Here is a 17,751-nt window from a genome sequence, read left to right as displayed (position 1 = left end):
AAAAAAAAAAAAAACTCGAGACAAGTCAAGACTGATGTGGTAAAAATTGACCGGATGATCTTCCCTGTAGTTCCTGGTGCTCCAGCCAACCTGCACAGAAGAGATGACAGGGGAGAACCAGGCTGACCCATAATTAGCAAATTCAGATTCAGGAATTATTCGGGCGGAGAATTATTCGGAATAATTCGATTGATTAATTTAAGGATTCGGTCAAAAAAGCGGTCAAAAAAGCTTATTGGCTTTTTTTTTTTGTCTTTTTTTTTTTTTTTTTTTTTTTTGGGTTTTTTTTTTTAAATACTGTTTAAATGGACCGAATAATTTGGTTTAATTAGGATTCGGTCTAAATTATTCGCGTTTTATATTTACTTTTGAAAAAATCGCGAATTTTACCGAATTTTATTTTTAATTCGGATTCGGTCAGAATTTTTGATAAAATTCGAAAAAATTCGGTTCGGCCAAATAATTCAAGAATTATTCGGCCGAATTGACAACACTGGACGTTACCATATCCATTGTTGAGTCAAACTTTACCTTTTCTGGGTAGACGTTGCCATATCCATTGTTGAGTCTAAATTTCTAGAGAACAAAAGGGAAAACTGAGTGATTGATCAAAGATGTGAAAAACTCAACCCCTTGTATCTATATAGTGGTGAGTCCGTTGGGGACTCAAGACTTCTATTGTGGACCTTTCATGTATATATTACTTGTATAGTAGCTATTAGATAACTTAGTTGCATCATATCATCTTGTTCGAAGTGAAATCATGCGATGAGGATGTTTATAGTGTCCGGAACGCCGGGGAGATATGGTACACTATGATACATTATAAGATCAACTGATAGCCACTTTCGCCACGATGTGTTTTAAATGCATGGGACTTTGGTGAGGATGTCTTGTTTTGCACTTAAACCCTTAGGAGGTGGGGTGCATCATAGAATTCTTAGATCGATGGAAGGCCATTTCCACAATGTCCATTGCACATTAGCTAGCAATGTAGTGAAATCGTAACCTTTGATTGCGTACTCTACTAGAGTTGTGAATACAAATCAGTCAGGAAGAAAAAAGATAAGGTAGCTCAGAAATCACACAAGGCTCATGTTGCCTTGATTTCCAACATGACTATTATTACCTGTAATAGAGCGTACTTGTATACGGTATCTCTCTCTCTCTCTCTCTCTCTCTCTCTCTCTGAAGAGGACAATTTCATAGCAAACACGTATGTATCCAGCCATCCAGGGTCAAGAATTTAAGATTCAAGTGACCAAGCAACATGATAATCTCCTGCATGCACCCATTATTCAGTATAACGGGTAAGAAGAGGCCTCTCAGACTCTTTCGGAACTTCTGATTGTTGTTGCTTTGAAAAGGAAAGAAGAACCTCTTTGGGAGAAACCCCAAAAATCAGTGAAGTCAGTGGTCCCTTGCAACCCTACTGACAAAAGGGTCCACAAAAGTGTTCACAAGTGGTAGTACCAGTGGTAGTCGAAGCTCACACCCTCAGCAGCGATATAGAGAGAGAGAGAGAGAGAGGGAGAGAGACACTTCTGAGTTCTGATGACAACAAACTAGGACTCTGCAATTCATTCATTGCACTGCAAGACCCTCTCTCTCTCTCTCTCTCTCTAGAACGTCCTAATATAGTGAGCAAATCTTGTCCTAATATAGTGAGCAAATCTTAATTAGTAATAACTAATTCGATTTTGAGCTTTATATCCACAAAACTACATTCAAAGAACTGCATTTCATCTTTAGTTACTAATTTTCTCCCTCTTGAATTCCTAACAACACATATATGTTGTCTTACATCTTAATTAGCAAGATAATTAAAGAAATAGAGAGAGCCATGGTCACCTACTGGTGCATGACCACCCCCAAAAGCACGGACATGGTCCTTAAGTGACCTCTTGTGCTTGAAATCAGAACCACAGATACAAAACCAAAGCCTCCCACAGTTCTTCTCATGAGTTCTCCAATCTCCTTTCACTGCAATAGCCTTTCCACACTTGCGACAAGAGAAAGCTTTAGCCCCATGCTTACGCTTGTAATGGGTCTGTAGTGTTCTAAAATCCTTCAATGGCTTCGACCGTGGGTATTCAATGTTGTTCTTGCATCCCTTAGCACAGCAATAACAGGGTAATTTCAACATTGAAGACCCAACTTTTGTTCCTCTTAACGACTGTGGACCATTTCTGTACTGAGATCCATGCCCCCACATATGCATCTAAGAGACAAGCAAAAGAAATTAAAACCCATTAAACACCAAATGTAGAAACGAAAAAAAAAAATCAACTAACCTGCATGTTGTTGTAACGGTTGAATGTCTTGTTGCATACAGTGCAAGAAAATTGTGTTGGACCAATAAGGATTTGAGCTGGGGATGGAATCCAGTACTGTCCCTCGAGGGAGATACTATCACTAGAAGTAGGACGAGTAGAACTTGTAGTTGGAGTACTACTACTTGAGGGGCCTATATGAAGAGCTACAGTTACTTTATCTTCATTGCTTTGGTTTCGGTCAAAGGCATTGACGTTGGAGGAGTGATGTGAGGCAGTGCGGTTGGAGAGGTGTTGACCGGGTGGAGAAAGGGTGAGCAATATGGATTCATCTTCATCTTCATCTTCATCAGCTTCTAAGTGATAATTATTCTCTGTTTCAGTTGAGGAGAAGTGGGTCTGTGAAGGAGTGTACATGGTGATGTTATATGAGTTTGCTATGTGGGTTAGAGAGAGAGAGAGAGAGAGAGAGAGAGAGATGGGGGAGCTAGGCCTGTGAGAAATGGTTTTGGGTTTTGGAGCACATAGTGCAATAAATAAGGTTGTGGGTTAGAGGGTTGATTGGATTAGGGTTTCTCTGGGATTTTGAGTAGGGTCGGGAAACTTGAAAGTTGGAAAGTGAAATGCTGATATGGTGTATGCACGTGGGGTGGATGGGAAATGAGAAAAATTGGATTTGGCATGGTTTGGGAAATGGAGGGAGACAAGAGAGCGGCAAAGGAGGGGAGAGAGAGAGAGAGAAAAGAAATCAGAAATCAGAGGGTGCAGGATGATGATCAAGCATGGAAGGGCGTGTACCAACAGTCCAACTGACGCTGCATTGCTCTGGTTGCTTGTGAAATGCTCGGTTTCCGAGCCCTCTCCACCCAGTACGCACCCTTTGCTTTCTCTCCGCCTGCATTCCTTCTCGCCACCCATTTACTCTCTCTCTCTCTCTGCGTGTGTGTGTGTCTAGCTTAAGCACTTTACACTTTCTCTCTGGTCTATGGTACTTAAATGAGTTAGTTTGATAAGGAGACATGGACTGACTCTCTTCTTCGTTTCCCCCCACTTTCGTCTCTCTGGTCTGTTTTCTTTTACCTCTTTTCACTCTGGTTCTCTCTCTCTCTCTCTCTCTCTCTCTCTAAGTTATGTAAAAGAAGAAAGCAAAACAATCTGACAATGACAAAGAGTGATGGAGAAATGTCGCCATACATGCATGAGAAAGACCATGAAGAATGGGAAATTTTAGAAATTGGCCAGTCAAATTTGAGAAAGACTGAATTAGTAGTACGTCGGATATTGGCTCCTGACTTTTAACAGGATCCGGATCTAAGTGTGATCTAATTCCTTGCATGCAGAATCAGGACCTCTTCTATTAGGTTAGGGAGAACTACATGATTATCCATTTTTAGGTTTCTCTTTATATATCTTTCCATCCTATGTTTCAGCTAACTAAATCACTCAAAATAAGTTTTAGTATTACAAATCTACCCAAAATAGTGACCTCCCTCATCTATCTACTATTTTAGTTACATTTTTACCCTCCATATTTTTCTTCCTTCCCTTCTCCCATCGTTGTTTCAGGATCTCCCATCGCTGCTTTAGCAATCCTTTAGGTTAGATTTGAACCAAATTGTTCACCCCCTTTCCCCTTCGGTTGTGCCTGTAGCTTCCCTCTGCTCAATGGCTGCATGAAGTTTTTCCCCTTCTAATAATTGCGATTCTCTTCTTCGATTAGGTCATCGGAAAACGCCTCCTAGAATTCCCTACCTTTGGGTATGCCAGCCTCTCATCCTTTACTCTCTCCCTCTCTGTCTCATTGCAAATTTAATATAATAATAAAAAAAGTTGAAAGAGAGTTTGGGAGATGCTAAAACAGATGAGAGCCCTTACCAAAAAAATAAATAAAACATAGATGAGACCTTTGGCGACCTCCTTGGAAGAGAGTTTACGGGATATAATGGGGAAAAAAAACTATGAAAAATATGGCTAACCAATGTTGGACACTAGCCATCTCTCCACATCCGACAATATCAGATTCAATAGGAAATTCCCACCAAAAAAAGACTGACTGGATGTCGTGAGTGACGGACGAACCTCATACATCATTATCTCTGCAAGTTTGAAATTAAGCATCGAAAATTTCTATCTCAACAAACCCGGCATCAATCATCGGATCCATTCAGAAAACCCCCAAAAGTCTAAGAGAGAGTGAGGAGAGAGAAATTTACAGAAGCAAATTTGATACAGATCGATTTTGTGCAACCACATGTGCCGTTGATGGATCCTTATTCTTTGCTTGCACAACAAGGTAGAAAAAATGATATGTAGAGATGGGGCTGGTGGGGCGGGAGGATTAGGGTGGACATGCTGATCGGAGAAGAGGAGGTGGAGGGTAAAAAGGTCAAAAAGCATAGGAACAACAATGTTTTGGTTAGTTTTGTAAAATCAAACCTAATATTATGTATTTTTGTTAATTGAAACATAAAATGGATAATTTTATAACGTGAAACTCAAAAGTGGGTAATCTAGTAATTTTCCCATTAGATTACTACTCTGTACTTGAGTGCCATGGTCGATGCATGCCAATGCCATGTTGCCACCACTGTTGGTGCTGCCTGCTAGAGAGGTAGTGTATTGATCATGTTGGACACATGTTAATCAACAAGGAACACAGACATGTCAGTCCATCAATAGACCACAACCAGCTATGCCCTTGCCAATTCATTTACATGAATATGTTCAAAATTTTCAAATCCTTTCACTATGTTTTATTTTTTAGGGGTTGGCGGGGGCTTGAAGCTTGAGAAAAGTTAACATTGTGTTTGGCATGCATTCTTGGAATGTATTCTATGTCTAGAACGCATTATGTTGGGTAGTTAAAGGTTTATGGGGTCGGATTGTCATTGTTGGCAACATATTTAGTCATATTGGTGTTGAGGAAGTAGCTATTGGTGAGTTGGAAGAGCCGAAGTGGTCAAATGGTAATATACAATGTGTCAAGGGTATTTTGGTCATTTAACAGGGTTACAAAGGCACCCGGACATGTGAAACGCTTTTTTACAGTGTATTATGTGCTTACACAACATTTGTCAAATGCATGAAGCAGCAGGTGAAGGCCTTGTATATCAAAAGTTGCCATTTTTATAGAATCGTACAGTGGGGTCCACTTTAAAGCCATTTTAGAAGTCTTAGTGGCTGAACTGGTCTAAGATTCCTTCATATAAAATGAAATTCGTCAAGTCTTGGTTCTAACGTAAGTTGAATTGCATCATTTGGAGTTCGGCCAGAGAAGTTATAGCGATTCTCATACATCTATGCAGAAAATAATCAAATTGAGAGGTTTGAACAAGGTTGGACGAGTTTGAAGTGTTATCTGCCAGTTTTTTCCTATAGAAACTATTGGAAACAATAGCTTACTTCTCTCCCAAAGTCTTATTCTCTCTCTTGGAATTGGAATCCGTGTAAAACTTATCAAAATGAGTGAGTTATAATTTAGGGCCCGTTTGATAACGTTTATGTCGTTTCTATTTCAAGAAACGACAAAAACACAAATTTTCGTTTCTAGAAACAGAAACGGAATTGAAGGTGTTTGATAAGTCATGTTTTTAGAAGTCGATGGTAACCAGTAAAAGAATTCCCACCAGTGAAAGAATTCGCCTGGGTCGTTTCTTGAACCATAAATAAATAAAAATTTCTATTTTTATTTCTAAAAATAAGTGAAATGAAACAGTTTTATCAAACGCTTTTTACTCCGTTTCTTGAAACGTTATCAAACGGGTCCTTAGATTCCATTTAAACTTCTGGGTGGTAAGGTGTATGGAAAGATGATGGCACGCATGTATAGAATCATTCTTTGGTTGGTCGGAATGCGTTCACATTGGGAGATTCTATATAAGTGGAAGAGATTGGAGCTTGTTTAGGTGCAGGTTTGTTGGGGCGAAAAAGATGCCATCGTGCATGTTTTGGTTAGTGAGGTGCATCGTCATTGATACAATTGTGCTACACTGAACCATGATAACACGCAGAAAAGCATCCCAGCACCCCGTCTCACAAGATCTTTTATTTTTCCAAACAATGAGCACTACGTCTCCGTGCATAGAAATCTCGAAGTTTAAGTTTTAGTTTTGTTTTTTTTTTTTGTTTTTTTGTTTTTTTTTTTTTTTTAAGTGCTGTGCACAGAAAAACTATGGAGGTTCAATTTATAAAGATGTGTTGAGCATTGGACTATGTGCACATTGTGTCAAAGACTCTAGGCAGCAGGGTGATCGGGGTATTACTTAGGGAGAGGTAATATGCGATTTCAAATGGAAAAATTATATGATTATTTACTTTTAAGTTTTCCTTTACAAAATAACCCACAAAAAGTTTTGATCAACAAAAATATCTAAAATTAGGTTTGGATTTACAAAACTACCCACCCAAAGTTTCAGTTAACAAAAATACCAAAAATCATGTTTGGGTTTACAAAACTATCCAAAATAGTGATTCTTCATCTTTCACATATAATCATGTATTTTTTTATTACTAAAATTTTGAGTTGGTACTTTTGTAAACCCAAACTCAATTTTTGGTATTTTTGTTAACTTAAACTTAAAATGGGTAATTTTGTAAAGAAAACCTAATTTTGGGTATTTTTGTTAACTGAAACTTTTGATGGATAATTTTGTAAAGAGAAACCCAGAAGTGGGTAATCATGTAATTTTTTCATTTCAAATTGCTGTTTTTTATTATAGATTGTTGTTTCCTGTTGAAACAACGGTAAATATAAAGTCACCCCCATGTGACAAGAGTTGATGGATGTGTGATTTTATTCACACACACTAGAGTTGTAGGGGGAATGATAAGGAGAGGGGTGGGATCATACTAAATACAAATACAAAGTCACACCCATGTGACAGGAGTCGATCTACTAACCTTCTGGCGCCTGCTCTTCAAGTAGAAACTGCAAGCTAATACATTAGGCATTAGATTCACCAAATTGACACCTAGGGGAGTCAAAACCTAACCCAAACCGGAAATGGCCCAGACCGAACTGAACCGAATTCTTGTTGGGTTGGTTTCAATTTGGGATATTACGACCCCAAAAACCATACTGAACTGCATAAAAATGAACAAAACCAAAACCAAATCGAAACAATACAAAACCTAGACTAAGATCAAATAGAAACTAGTAAGAAACTAAAACCAACGCAAAACTCATAAAAATCATTTGTGTTTTGCATAATTTTGTATATATTTGCATGATAAACTAAACATAAATCGGATAAAAACCAAAACTAACCCAACTACAAACTGAACAAGAAACCGAAGCCAATCAAAACCAAACTACACCGAAATCAAAACCAAACCAAAATCAATATTTTTTTATTGGTTTGGTTTCGATTTCACCATTTTCAAACCGAAACTAACTTAACCCATAATGAAATTGGACTGAACTGACTGACTGACACCTCTAAAATGACATCTCTATTTCCTATCTTTCGTGATATGAAACATTCCAATCCAATGGTATATACAAGGGCTTCACAACCTTATTTGTGGGCAACCTAAAGCCGGGATAGCACATTTACAACATAAAAAAAGTAAAATTACATGATTACCCATTTTTGAGTTTTCTTTTATAAAATTACCAATCTAAAATTTTAGTTAACAAAAATACCCAAAATCATATTTATGTTTACAAAACTACCCATTCAATGTTTTAATTAACAAAAGTACCCAAAATTAGGTTTTGATTTACAAAAATACTCATTCAAAGTTTCAGTTAATAAAAATATCTGATTGTATGGGAAATATGAAGGAGAATCATTGTTTTGAGTTGTTTTATAAACCTAAACCTGATTTTGGGTATTTTTGTTAACTGAAATATTGCAGAGTAGTTTTGTAAAGAAAACCCAAAAATGGATAGTAATGTAATTTACCCCATAAAAAAACCGAAATCGTTTCTCTTACAATGGAAAGATTATAATCTGATGGCTTATATCGAATATAAAAGATTCCTGATTAGAATATCCTGAATCAAGCAACAGTGCGAGATCATTTTTTTTTTTTTTTTTTTGGTGAAAGACTCTTTCACTTTAAAAAACACAATAAATGCTTTTTTCTATTTGAGAAAAAAAAAAAAAAAAAACGTAATTATTATACGAAACGACGACTTAAGATGATCTTGCCTTCAAAGACACCGTCGCCATTGACGGGAAATTTTCAGAAAACGCAGAGAGAACAGAGGAGATGGTTTAGGTCCAAGTCGTTAGTTTCTAGTAAGTGGTGGTTGTGGTAGTGGTGATGGTTACGACTCAGGCTTGTAAGCTCAACCTTCCCCTCCATGCTCACCCTTCTTCTTCGTTGGAGATAAGGTCTCTTCTCTTCGAACCAATCTCTCAGTCTCTTGCTTTGATGTACTCCGATTCCTCCTTTCTTCTTCTCCCTTCTCCTCCTCTCTTCACTTCTTCTCCTTCTCCTTCCTTTCCTCCCCAAACCTTAATCCCTTCTCCATCTAGTTCTGCTTGCTTCGTCCGCCTTCATGGAAGCCCTAATTCCACCGACGGTCGAGTCCTCTTCGTCGTCGCCGGTCCACATAACGGTGGCTCGTCGGTTCTTCTCCGGTTCTGGATCCTCAGGAAGAACCAGGCATCATTTGCAAAAGCTGAACTGAGTTGCAATCGGAGCGGCATCAGCTGTGATCATAGATTAGGTGTCGTCGTTGATCTGTCGCATGGGTTATCGATTAAACTAGCCGGTTCAGTTAATGTTTTCGCATTGCATTCGGTGTCTGCTCGTAAAATTTTTGTTTTTGCAGCTAAGATGGTTGGGGATGAGGATGATGGGGTGGGCGTGCGCTTGGTGAAGTGTGCTATTATTGACTGTACTTTGCCGATTTGTTCGATGACTATTTTGTTTGGGTTTTTGCTTCTTGGCGAGGACAATGGTGTTAGGGTGTTTCCATTGAGGCCCCTTGTTAAAGGACGGGTTAACAGACAGCAGGAACTTAAGCGCAGACCAGAGAGAAAAATGAATCTGCCGAATGGGTCAATTCCGACAATTAATGGAATTAATGATCTGTATAGCACAGAGACTGTGTATTCGAAGCATTTGGTTAGTGGTAATGATGGAAAAAGTGCCAAGCAGGAAGGAACCGCAGTCTCAACTAATGGGTTCACTAAGGCTGAGGGGCATCATGAATATGGTATATTTGAAATGCTTGTCATTACTTTCCATCATTTCTTCGATCCAATGTGTGATAAGTATGTGTTTATGTCTGGAACATGATGAAATGAACGAGCAATTTAGAGGCAGTTAGACAATGTGTGGGTGGCAGGGTGCTTTAATCTCTTATGCAATTCATGGATGAGGCAGCCAAATTTGAATATACATTGTTCAATGATGTGAAAGAATTTCCTTATAGAGTAGATTGTGTATTTAATAATCTATTTGTATGCAATAAGTGATACAGATTCAAATAGTGAGAGCTTGAAATTATTGGAATTAATAAGGTTAACATATTAACACTTTTAAGTATTTTACTTGGGACAAGTCTGTCCAGCAATGATATATACCAACTATATCTTGTGGTAGTTGATTAGGTTTCTGCTAGTTAAGCTTCTAAACTTATATTCTGAAATGTGTTTTGGTTCCCATGGCAGTGGAAATATTTCATGCATGTTTATGAAATCCCATCTAATTCTTGTAAACATCATGGAAGTCTATTGAACCAACAGAAATAATGCAATTAGTTGAAGTGTTTCTCTTTGGCTTGCTTTTTACTAAAATGAATTGATTACCAATCTGTAGGCTCGACCCAATTCTAGCTTCATCACACGTCGGCAGATTTTTTTTTTGGGACTCACTAGAGTGGGGCATTTCTGTGGGCCATGCGCAGTTGGCAATATATTGGAAGAAACGGAAATAAAAGAATTGTGTTTTGAGGACATTGGACTGATAAAGAAAAAAAATAAAATAATGCCAAAGGCGAAAAAGAATAGGCAATCCAAAAAAATCACCTGGCACGTAAATTTCAGGAAATACGAAGGTAAAGTGCGACCAATGCCCTTTCTTCCTAAAATTTTTTTGTTGGTGGGTTTTCTGGACAACTGAAAACAGCCTTTGAGCTGGAAGGGAATCTCTATTATTTGGTCTCAAGTAGGGTCACTCCCTTGGAGTTCTTAGTTTGTTGCATGAGGGAAATTAAACAATTGTTATTGGTTGGTTCACCTTGGAGAAGAGTTGTCCTTGGGAAACTATCTCACTTGATTGGAGAGGTCCTTTCTTCATTTTTATTTTTTTATTTTTTATGAATACCTTTTTCCATTTGATGCTTTTGTTTGTTAATTCTCTAAGAGATGCTTTAGACCAATGGAGAGAGTATCTTGGAAGTTGGAATAGCATATACATTACGTGAGTGGAGAGGTGGAGATGTTTAGACTAATGAGTGTAGAAAGGATAAGAGTTAAAAACGAACACATTCAAGGAAACTTAATAGTTGCACCAACAGGTGAAAAACAGATGAGGGAAGGCCCATTTAGATGGTGTTGACAAGTGAAACGAGAACCAATAAATGCACCAGTAAGACGGGGTTATATGGTTCAAATTAAGGTGGTAAAAATGACGAGGAGAAGTCTGACGATGAAATGTGTTGAAGTGGTGAGGAAGGACGTGCGTGCTTTTTGGGATAAGGCTTAGTTGAGTTGAATTTATCCTCTTCCCACATTGTATTTGCAATTATGGTGGTGTACTTTCTTATTTCTTTCCTCTGCTTGGACAGCCTGCCTTGCCTCTTTGGCTTTCTTGCTCCACATGTTTGTTGCTCTTCCTTTTTTAATAAATTTTTGTTATTCATCAAAAGGAAAGGAAAAGAAAAACAAAGAATCCAAACTGTCATTGATCATAGGTTGTGTAATTCTCCCTTGTACTGATTGCTTTATTTAATTTCTCATGTATTTTTGTTAATTTTCCTGGTTCTGTTTTGCATTTACTCTCATATATCTTTTATCCATCTTGCACAATTATTAGAAAATTTTTTAATCATTAATTTGAAAGTAGCATACTTTTTTTGTGTTACTCTCAGGCTATACTGCATTCTGAAATCAGTGTGTTCCGACAAGCTAAATTTTAGGGTTGCCACTTGGTGTGAATTTGCCTATTAGAAAAATGTTAGGGATCGGATATGTTTATTTCTTTTTCTTTGTTCAAGTTAATCCTCAGTTTGCTGACAGGTGGCAAACATGTATGTAGCAAACTCACATTTCGTCTTCCTTAAATTTCAGCTCGTTAATGCCATGAAAATTTCTTCATGTGTTTTTGTAATTTGTAGATTCAACTCAAAGTTGCTTACTCTGTTGTTTCTTAGTGCTTACTTTGGTGTTTTGATATGATAGCTTACTGTGCCTTGTAACTGACTTGCAGCAAAGCTTAGGACTGTGAAATTGAGACAGGACTCACGTGAATGTGGCACATGCTTCATGTCATTTAAGGATCCAGAATCCCAAAGCTCGAAATCTACCACATTATTCTCGATGCCTGTAAAAGCAGCTTACATCCATGCATTATCCCCAAATAAGTTCTTAATCTTGGATATGGTTGGAGAATTACATCTCCTTTGGCTGTACAATAGAGTCTCTGGATCAGAAATCAAAGGTCACATGAGGCATTTAAATCTTTCCATGAAAGCCCAAATGCTAGCTGTTATTCCTGATATTTCCATGAGTATGGTACTCTTGTTTCTTTCTTTTTGAAAAACTCCCAGATGGTTTCAGGTAGGTTTAAGAACAGTTGCCGCCGTTTTGCAGGAACACAGACTTTTTGGGTATCAGATGGATTCCATTCTGTGCACACTATGTCAATTTCTGACATGGACATTCCTGCCAATGAGGATGTTAAAAATGACATTGAAGAAAAGCAAGTACAAATCTCAGGTTTCTACAATCTTGTCAAGTTAATTAACTGTTTAATCTTTATATGTCTACTCATCACATACGTACCGTTAGCTTTGGGGAGAGCCAACTCAATTAATTCCTAGTGTAGACCTGCATTCGGTTGTTTTCAAATGGAAAATTCTCATTCTTATTTCCAGTGAGGTTGTATCATCTTGTAATTGGAAACATATTTTCATCATTTACTTTTTGGAGTAAAGTACAATGTAATAGCTCTCACGGTGAATATATATTCCATCTTTAGTTTCCAGTTTTTATACTAAATTTTCTCCTGTTTTGTCTACTAGCTATTCAAGCAATATTTGCAAGTGAAAAGATTCAGGACATTGTTCCTCTCGCTGCCAATGCAATTCTGATTCTTGGACAAGGTAAAAAAGGGGTAATTTTATTCGATATGTAGCCAGAATATGCTAAACTGTAGCCTAGAGGCAACGTAGATGACTGGTATAAATGACTGGTATTTTGAAATATTAACAGCTTCTTTATGAGAACCATGCGTATTATACGAGGTGGTAAATTTTGTGTTGTTTTTATGGGACACTGAAAAGGAATAAACTTCCATTCCATTTTCAGTTGTTTATCTTTTCACATTCTTGCCAGATGGGGAAAAATGGCTGTGTTGTATGCCACTTTTTGTCAATTTTGTAAATGAATAAAGATTCTTGATACTTTATATATTTTACTTTTGAGTAAATTACCCCATTGACCCTGATGGAGGGCCTCTAGAGAAGGGGGAAGATCAAAGTAGCAAGGGGACAAGGGGAAAGCACGCAAGCACATACTAGCCCTTAGGCTTCAATCAATACATTCTTTAATTCATTCTTCAAATCTCTCTAACTTATCCATCGATTACAGCCAATATAGGAAAATAAAGACATAAAATTAGAAACTCAACTGAAATAGTAACTAGCCTAAACTAATAAACAATCTTAAAAGGAAACAAAGCAAACCAACTATAACTCCTAACAGTCCTACGATTCCTACTTCTTTGGAAATAAAGACATAAAATAGAAGACAATAAATAAATTCCTAAATAAATTACGTCCAACCCTTGTTGGGCCAAAATCCTTGCTGGACCGGTTCTTCTTGGCTCTAAGGTTCCAAGCTGGTCATGCTGGTCCGACCAGGCAAGTGCAGCCATGTCTGCATCAGACCCTTAAGATTTCAGAACAACACCCTCAACTAAGCAATGCTTTCAACCTCCCTTATAGTTTTCTGACACATTGCAGGTAGATCCGTTTTATTAAGTGAGAAAAAAATGGTTGTATTGTATGCCACTTTTTGTCCATTTTCTAAATGAATAAAGATTCTTGGTACTTTTATTTACTTTGGGTAAATTACCCCATGGACCCCTAAGATTTCTGAACACCCTCAACTAAGCAATGCTTCCAACCTCCCTTGTAGTTTTCCGACACATTGCAGGTAGATCTGTTTTATTAATTGACTCTCACTTAACTTGATGAGAATGTGCTGACACTTACTTAAAATTCTCAAAATCCAAACTTGACTGGTTTGCCAAAAGAAGGTAAACAATCTTTTGTGGACAAGGCTGCCCTTATAGGACTTATAATAAAGGTCTTTGACTGTAAGATCTTGTTTGTCATTCCCATCAGCTCCCAACATCGATGATCCTCAGAATATGAGAACTAAAAATTTCCTGTCATCTTTTGCTTCCCAACCCAATGCCTAAACATCTTTTTTTTTTTTTTTTTTTTCTTTTGGTAATATGTGTGTGTGTGTCTCTGTGTCACATAGTTGACATGACGTCAAGGCGAACCAAGGCGTTGGAGGGCTGCCTAAGCACTTAGGCGACAAGTCGACCTCCTTTAAGGGGAACAAGTGTTATTTTTTTATTTTACCTATTTTCTAACATTATTTAGTATGCTACATATACTTTTTATCATAAAATATCAACATTAAGCCACATCAAGTCATCAAAAATCAACATAAGCCAAAAAAAAATCAACATAAGCCACATCAAATCATACAAAATCAACATTTAGAGAAATGCTCTTATTTTATTATAAGTTTGACTAGTCAAATAATTTTATTTTTACATGAGACATTTTGTATTAGGTAGAGCACAAAATCAGCTTTCCAACAAGTCTAAGATTATTTGAATTTGAGTTTTAATGAAAAGGTTAATTATCTAGTCAAACTTATTTCAAAGTGCAGGAATGCTGTAAAAATTGCGTAAATGAAAATAATTTGATGGATATCAAAATAAAAGATTATTTTACAGGAATTTTGGGTTTTAGTAATGTTTTACCATGATAAGATTTATGAAATTTTCAGAATTGAGAAAAACCCCAAAATTTGAAAGTTGAAAATCTCCTGTACAACAAAAATTTAGTTTTTGTTCTTGGACTAGGGGGTTGACTTTTTATCCTTTTAGAGAGACCACCTAGGCCACCTAGACGCCTAGTCGTCGCCTTGAAAACTATGGTTGTAAACCCCTAAAAACGTACTCTCCTATCAATTTCCACATCTAGCTTGGGTTCTTGATGTAGAGTCCTGACTGAATCGGATTGACCCTTCTGGCAATCTAGACAGTGATGAATTGGGTCCAATTGGGTTTTGCGGTTCCGTAAGATATTTTAAGTATTTGGGGATTTATTTTATTTGGGAAAGAATGAGTTATTTTATTTTGGGGAATATATGTAATCTTTAATTTTTGGGTAGTTGTTAGACAAGTTGGGAATTAAATTTGAGTTTTATTATGTTTCTATTTTTGTCAGTCTAGGTCTTAGTGAATAATTAGGACATTTCGTTTTATTTCAATCATATTTTTATTATGAAGTTTTTAATTTGGTTTTATTATAAGTAGGCATGTAACCCAATTCATTGGGCAGATTTGAAGAATGAGTTGAGTTGTCGGCTAGGTACAGAACAATGGTCATGTTAGTCGTGTGACCTCCCCTTTCTCCCCCACTTTTGCGATCTCTCTCACTTTATTTCTTCATCTTTCTTCTCCTTATTTCCTGGTTTTCTTTTCCGCCCCTGTTTCTGGACAGCACTTGCAGGTCAAGTTGTTGATATCGATCTCTAGTGATAGTCTTCAGATTGGTTGGAGATTGGTAGGAAACATCCCTGCAATATAAATGATTCACCACCTTCATATTCTTGGGTCGATCTTTGCTCCATGCTAGAAGTTCTAACCAGAGAACAGATCTGGTTCTGAAACCTTCTGCCATTTCTGATTTGAGAGGTAAACTCCCTCGTTTCGCTTACCTTTTTGGCTGAACCTTAGCATCAATCAAGCGGTCACTGAATCGGGAACCTTGCCATGAAATATGAGATCCAACTTATAACCCCCCAATTCACAATTTGGCACCTGGTTTCCGCCTCTGGTTTGTGGTAGAGGTAGGAAATGATGACCCCCAATTCAGGATTTTCACTTACCCCTTTAGTTTTGATTGCCCACGTTCCATATTACCCCTCTTTTATGTTTGTTCCCCACTATCCCTGATCTTAAGTTCCATTCCAAGATTGCCCCTCCCACGTTATACGTTACGCATCCCTTCTCTTCTCTTTTGGTTTTAAGTTCAATTGTTTACCAGATTGCCATCCCACTTGTAAACTCGAATATATTATACAAATCTGCCATTATTTCTTACAATTGAACCATTTAATACTCGGATGGGCCCATAAGCAATCTGATTCCAGTTTTGGAACCCTAGATCTGTATCAACAATACTCTTCTATTAGCTCCAGTGTAATGGCATCAACCTCAATTACATCTTTGCATATTGACTACAACCTATTTATGTTATTCACTGATCAAGGTCTTCAAGTGATGAAGATCAGGACTAGGTTTCAATCGGGAACCACAAATCAGTAAGTACTCAAAAAAAATAAGTAAATAAATTGCAATTAGGTTAAGTAAATCCCTATAAAGAACCTACACCAACAAAGATAATCCAGAAGTACTGAATACCATGAACTACTAATTGTCAACAATCCTACTAGGTGCATCTCCAGAGTTGGGGGTGATCTATAACCAAAAGCATACAAGTCAGGCAAGTAGATTCAAAGCCTTCGTCAGAAAGTTCCTTCAATGCAGTTTTAGAGTTTGCAAGATGGAAAAGTGAATGAAATTTATTTGAGGATTGCTGCTACAAAAGCTTCCAAGATGAAGGGACTCAAAATAATTAAGAACTGATTTATGAAAAAAAAAAACTGAATGACCTCAAAAAAGTGAGACATGAGGATAGAAGCAGTGGACAGCATAGTCATCAAGGCATTACCTTAGCACCCCCTAGGCATTCACTTGGGTCCAAGGCAATAGCACGCTCTGTTGACACTTTATGGGTTTACATTGATTTATGTTTATTGTTTTGTTTTATAATGACTATGCTTATATTATATCCTATACTTTGTTTATTATTTGTTGGTTTTCTCATATTAGGTAGGTCATTACTAGAAAGGGCGTACCCAGTGCATGAGGCTCCTATTATTGCGGGGTCTGGGGAGGGTCATTATCTATGCAGCCTTACCCCCGCTTTGCGGAGAGGCCATTTCCTGACTCGAACCTTTGACCACTAAGTTGCAATGAAGCAACCTTTTTGTTGCGCCAAGGCCTCCCATTATATTAGGTTATTACTGTCATAATTATTTAAAATTGCTTTGATATAGCTTTTATGTTGCATATAAGCATGATTATATAAATTATAGCTGGTATAGCATATAGTCATATACTGCGTGCCTAGTGCCTTGTCGCCAAGGCACCCCTCCAACGCCTTGGGTCACCTAGTTGCCGTGACAACTACGGTAGATAGAGATTCTGAATTCCTAGGCTCACGGTCCAAACAGCAGGTTTGTGTGGATTTTCTCCACTCCGACCTTGCTGGTCTTTCAGTGGGTGAGCTATCTCATTTCCTTGTACACTAAAGTCAATTTCAACTAAATTTGACTTTACTTTTGTTGTTGGCAATGCAAATATTGCCATTTAATTCGAAGAGTCAATTGGGCTAAATGAAAAATGAGGATATTTAAGTAGAAGTGTTATATCTTGTTTGTTTTGTCTTGTTTTTAAAGGCTAAAGAGTTTTAGGTGAACTCTTACAAAAAGCAAGCAGAGGAACCTGAATTTTTCAGAAACTTAGGGGGCCTAGATGTAATGTATTTTTTTTTTTTTTAAATAGTACTCCTGTAGTTCTTTTTTCTTGTTGAGATCTTTGGAAAATTTCTTTGACAAAAAATTCCTAAAGTCAAGATGTTATCAAGTGATGCTAATGCCAATATTGGGCCTTGTTTGGATTTCTTCATTGTTTTCAATGTGACGTGGAAATTTATCCTATATTTTATGTTTACGCCACATGGTGTTTTGTGTTTTGCATGCTTGACATCCATTGTGTGCGTGTTTTTTTTTTTTTTTTGCAGGAAACATATATGCATATGCAATTTCCTGAGGTTGATAGATGGTTTTATCTTTCCTAGTGGTAAGGACACATATTATTGTTTGGATGTTTATGTAGTTTATCTGGAATTACTATATCATATGATTGTGTTGACCTTTTGTGTAGGGATTACGATACCTTGACTTTGAATCCCCCCCCCCCCCCC

General features: G+C 37.4%; 2 protein-coding genes across 8 annotated transcripts in view; one reads left to right on the top strand and one right to left on the bottom strand.

Moving 5' to 3' along the window:
• Positions 1-1,944: 1,944 nt before the first annotated feature.
• Positions 1,945-2,765, bottom strand: LOC122072269 (zinc finger protein WIP6-like; the record flags this gene model as incomplete). Its single annotated transcript, XM_042636855.1, is given in 2 exon segments — positions 1,945-2,221; positions 2,295-2,765. Coding segments are annotated over 2 exon segments (673 nt in total), but the record flags the coding sequence as incomplete, so codon positions are not given.
• Positions 2,766-8,419: 5,654 nt separating this feature from the next.
• Positions 8,420-17,751, top strand: part of LOC122068520 — a 27,953-nt gene continuing 18,621 nt past the window's right edge. For 6 of the 7 annotated variants that reach the window (XM_042632418.1, XM_042632421.1, XM_042632398.1 and 3 more), the window contains exons 1-5: positions 8,420-9,444; positions 11,661-11,960; positions 12,044-12,169; positions 12,475-12,555; positions 17,569-17,627. In XM_042632418.1, coding sequence (XP_042488352.1) covers positions 8,544-9,444; positions 11,661-11,960; positions 12,044-12,169; positions 12,475-12,555; positions 17,569-17,597 — 1,437 coding nt within the window. In that variant the 5' untranslated portion in view covers positions 8,420-8,543 and the 3' untranslated portion in view covers positions 17,598-17,627. Of the gene's footprint in view, positions 9,445-11,660; positions 11,961-12,043; positions 12,170-12,474; positions 12,556-17,568; positions 17,628-17,751 lie in introns of those variants that run through there. The other variant, XM_042632428.1, reaches the window with a different exon arrangement.

This window comes from Macadamia integrifolia, chromosome 2, assembly GCF_013358625.1.
Source record: "Macadamia integrifolia cultivar HAES 741 chromosome 2, SCU_Mint_v3, whole genome shotgun sequence".
NCBI lineage: Eukaryota > Viridiplantae > Streptophyta > Magnoliopsida > Proteales > Proteaceae > Macadamia > Macadamia integrifolia.
This window is presented reverse-complemented; position numbering and strand designations above follow the sequence as displayed.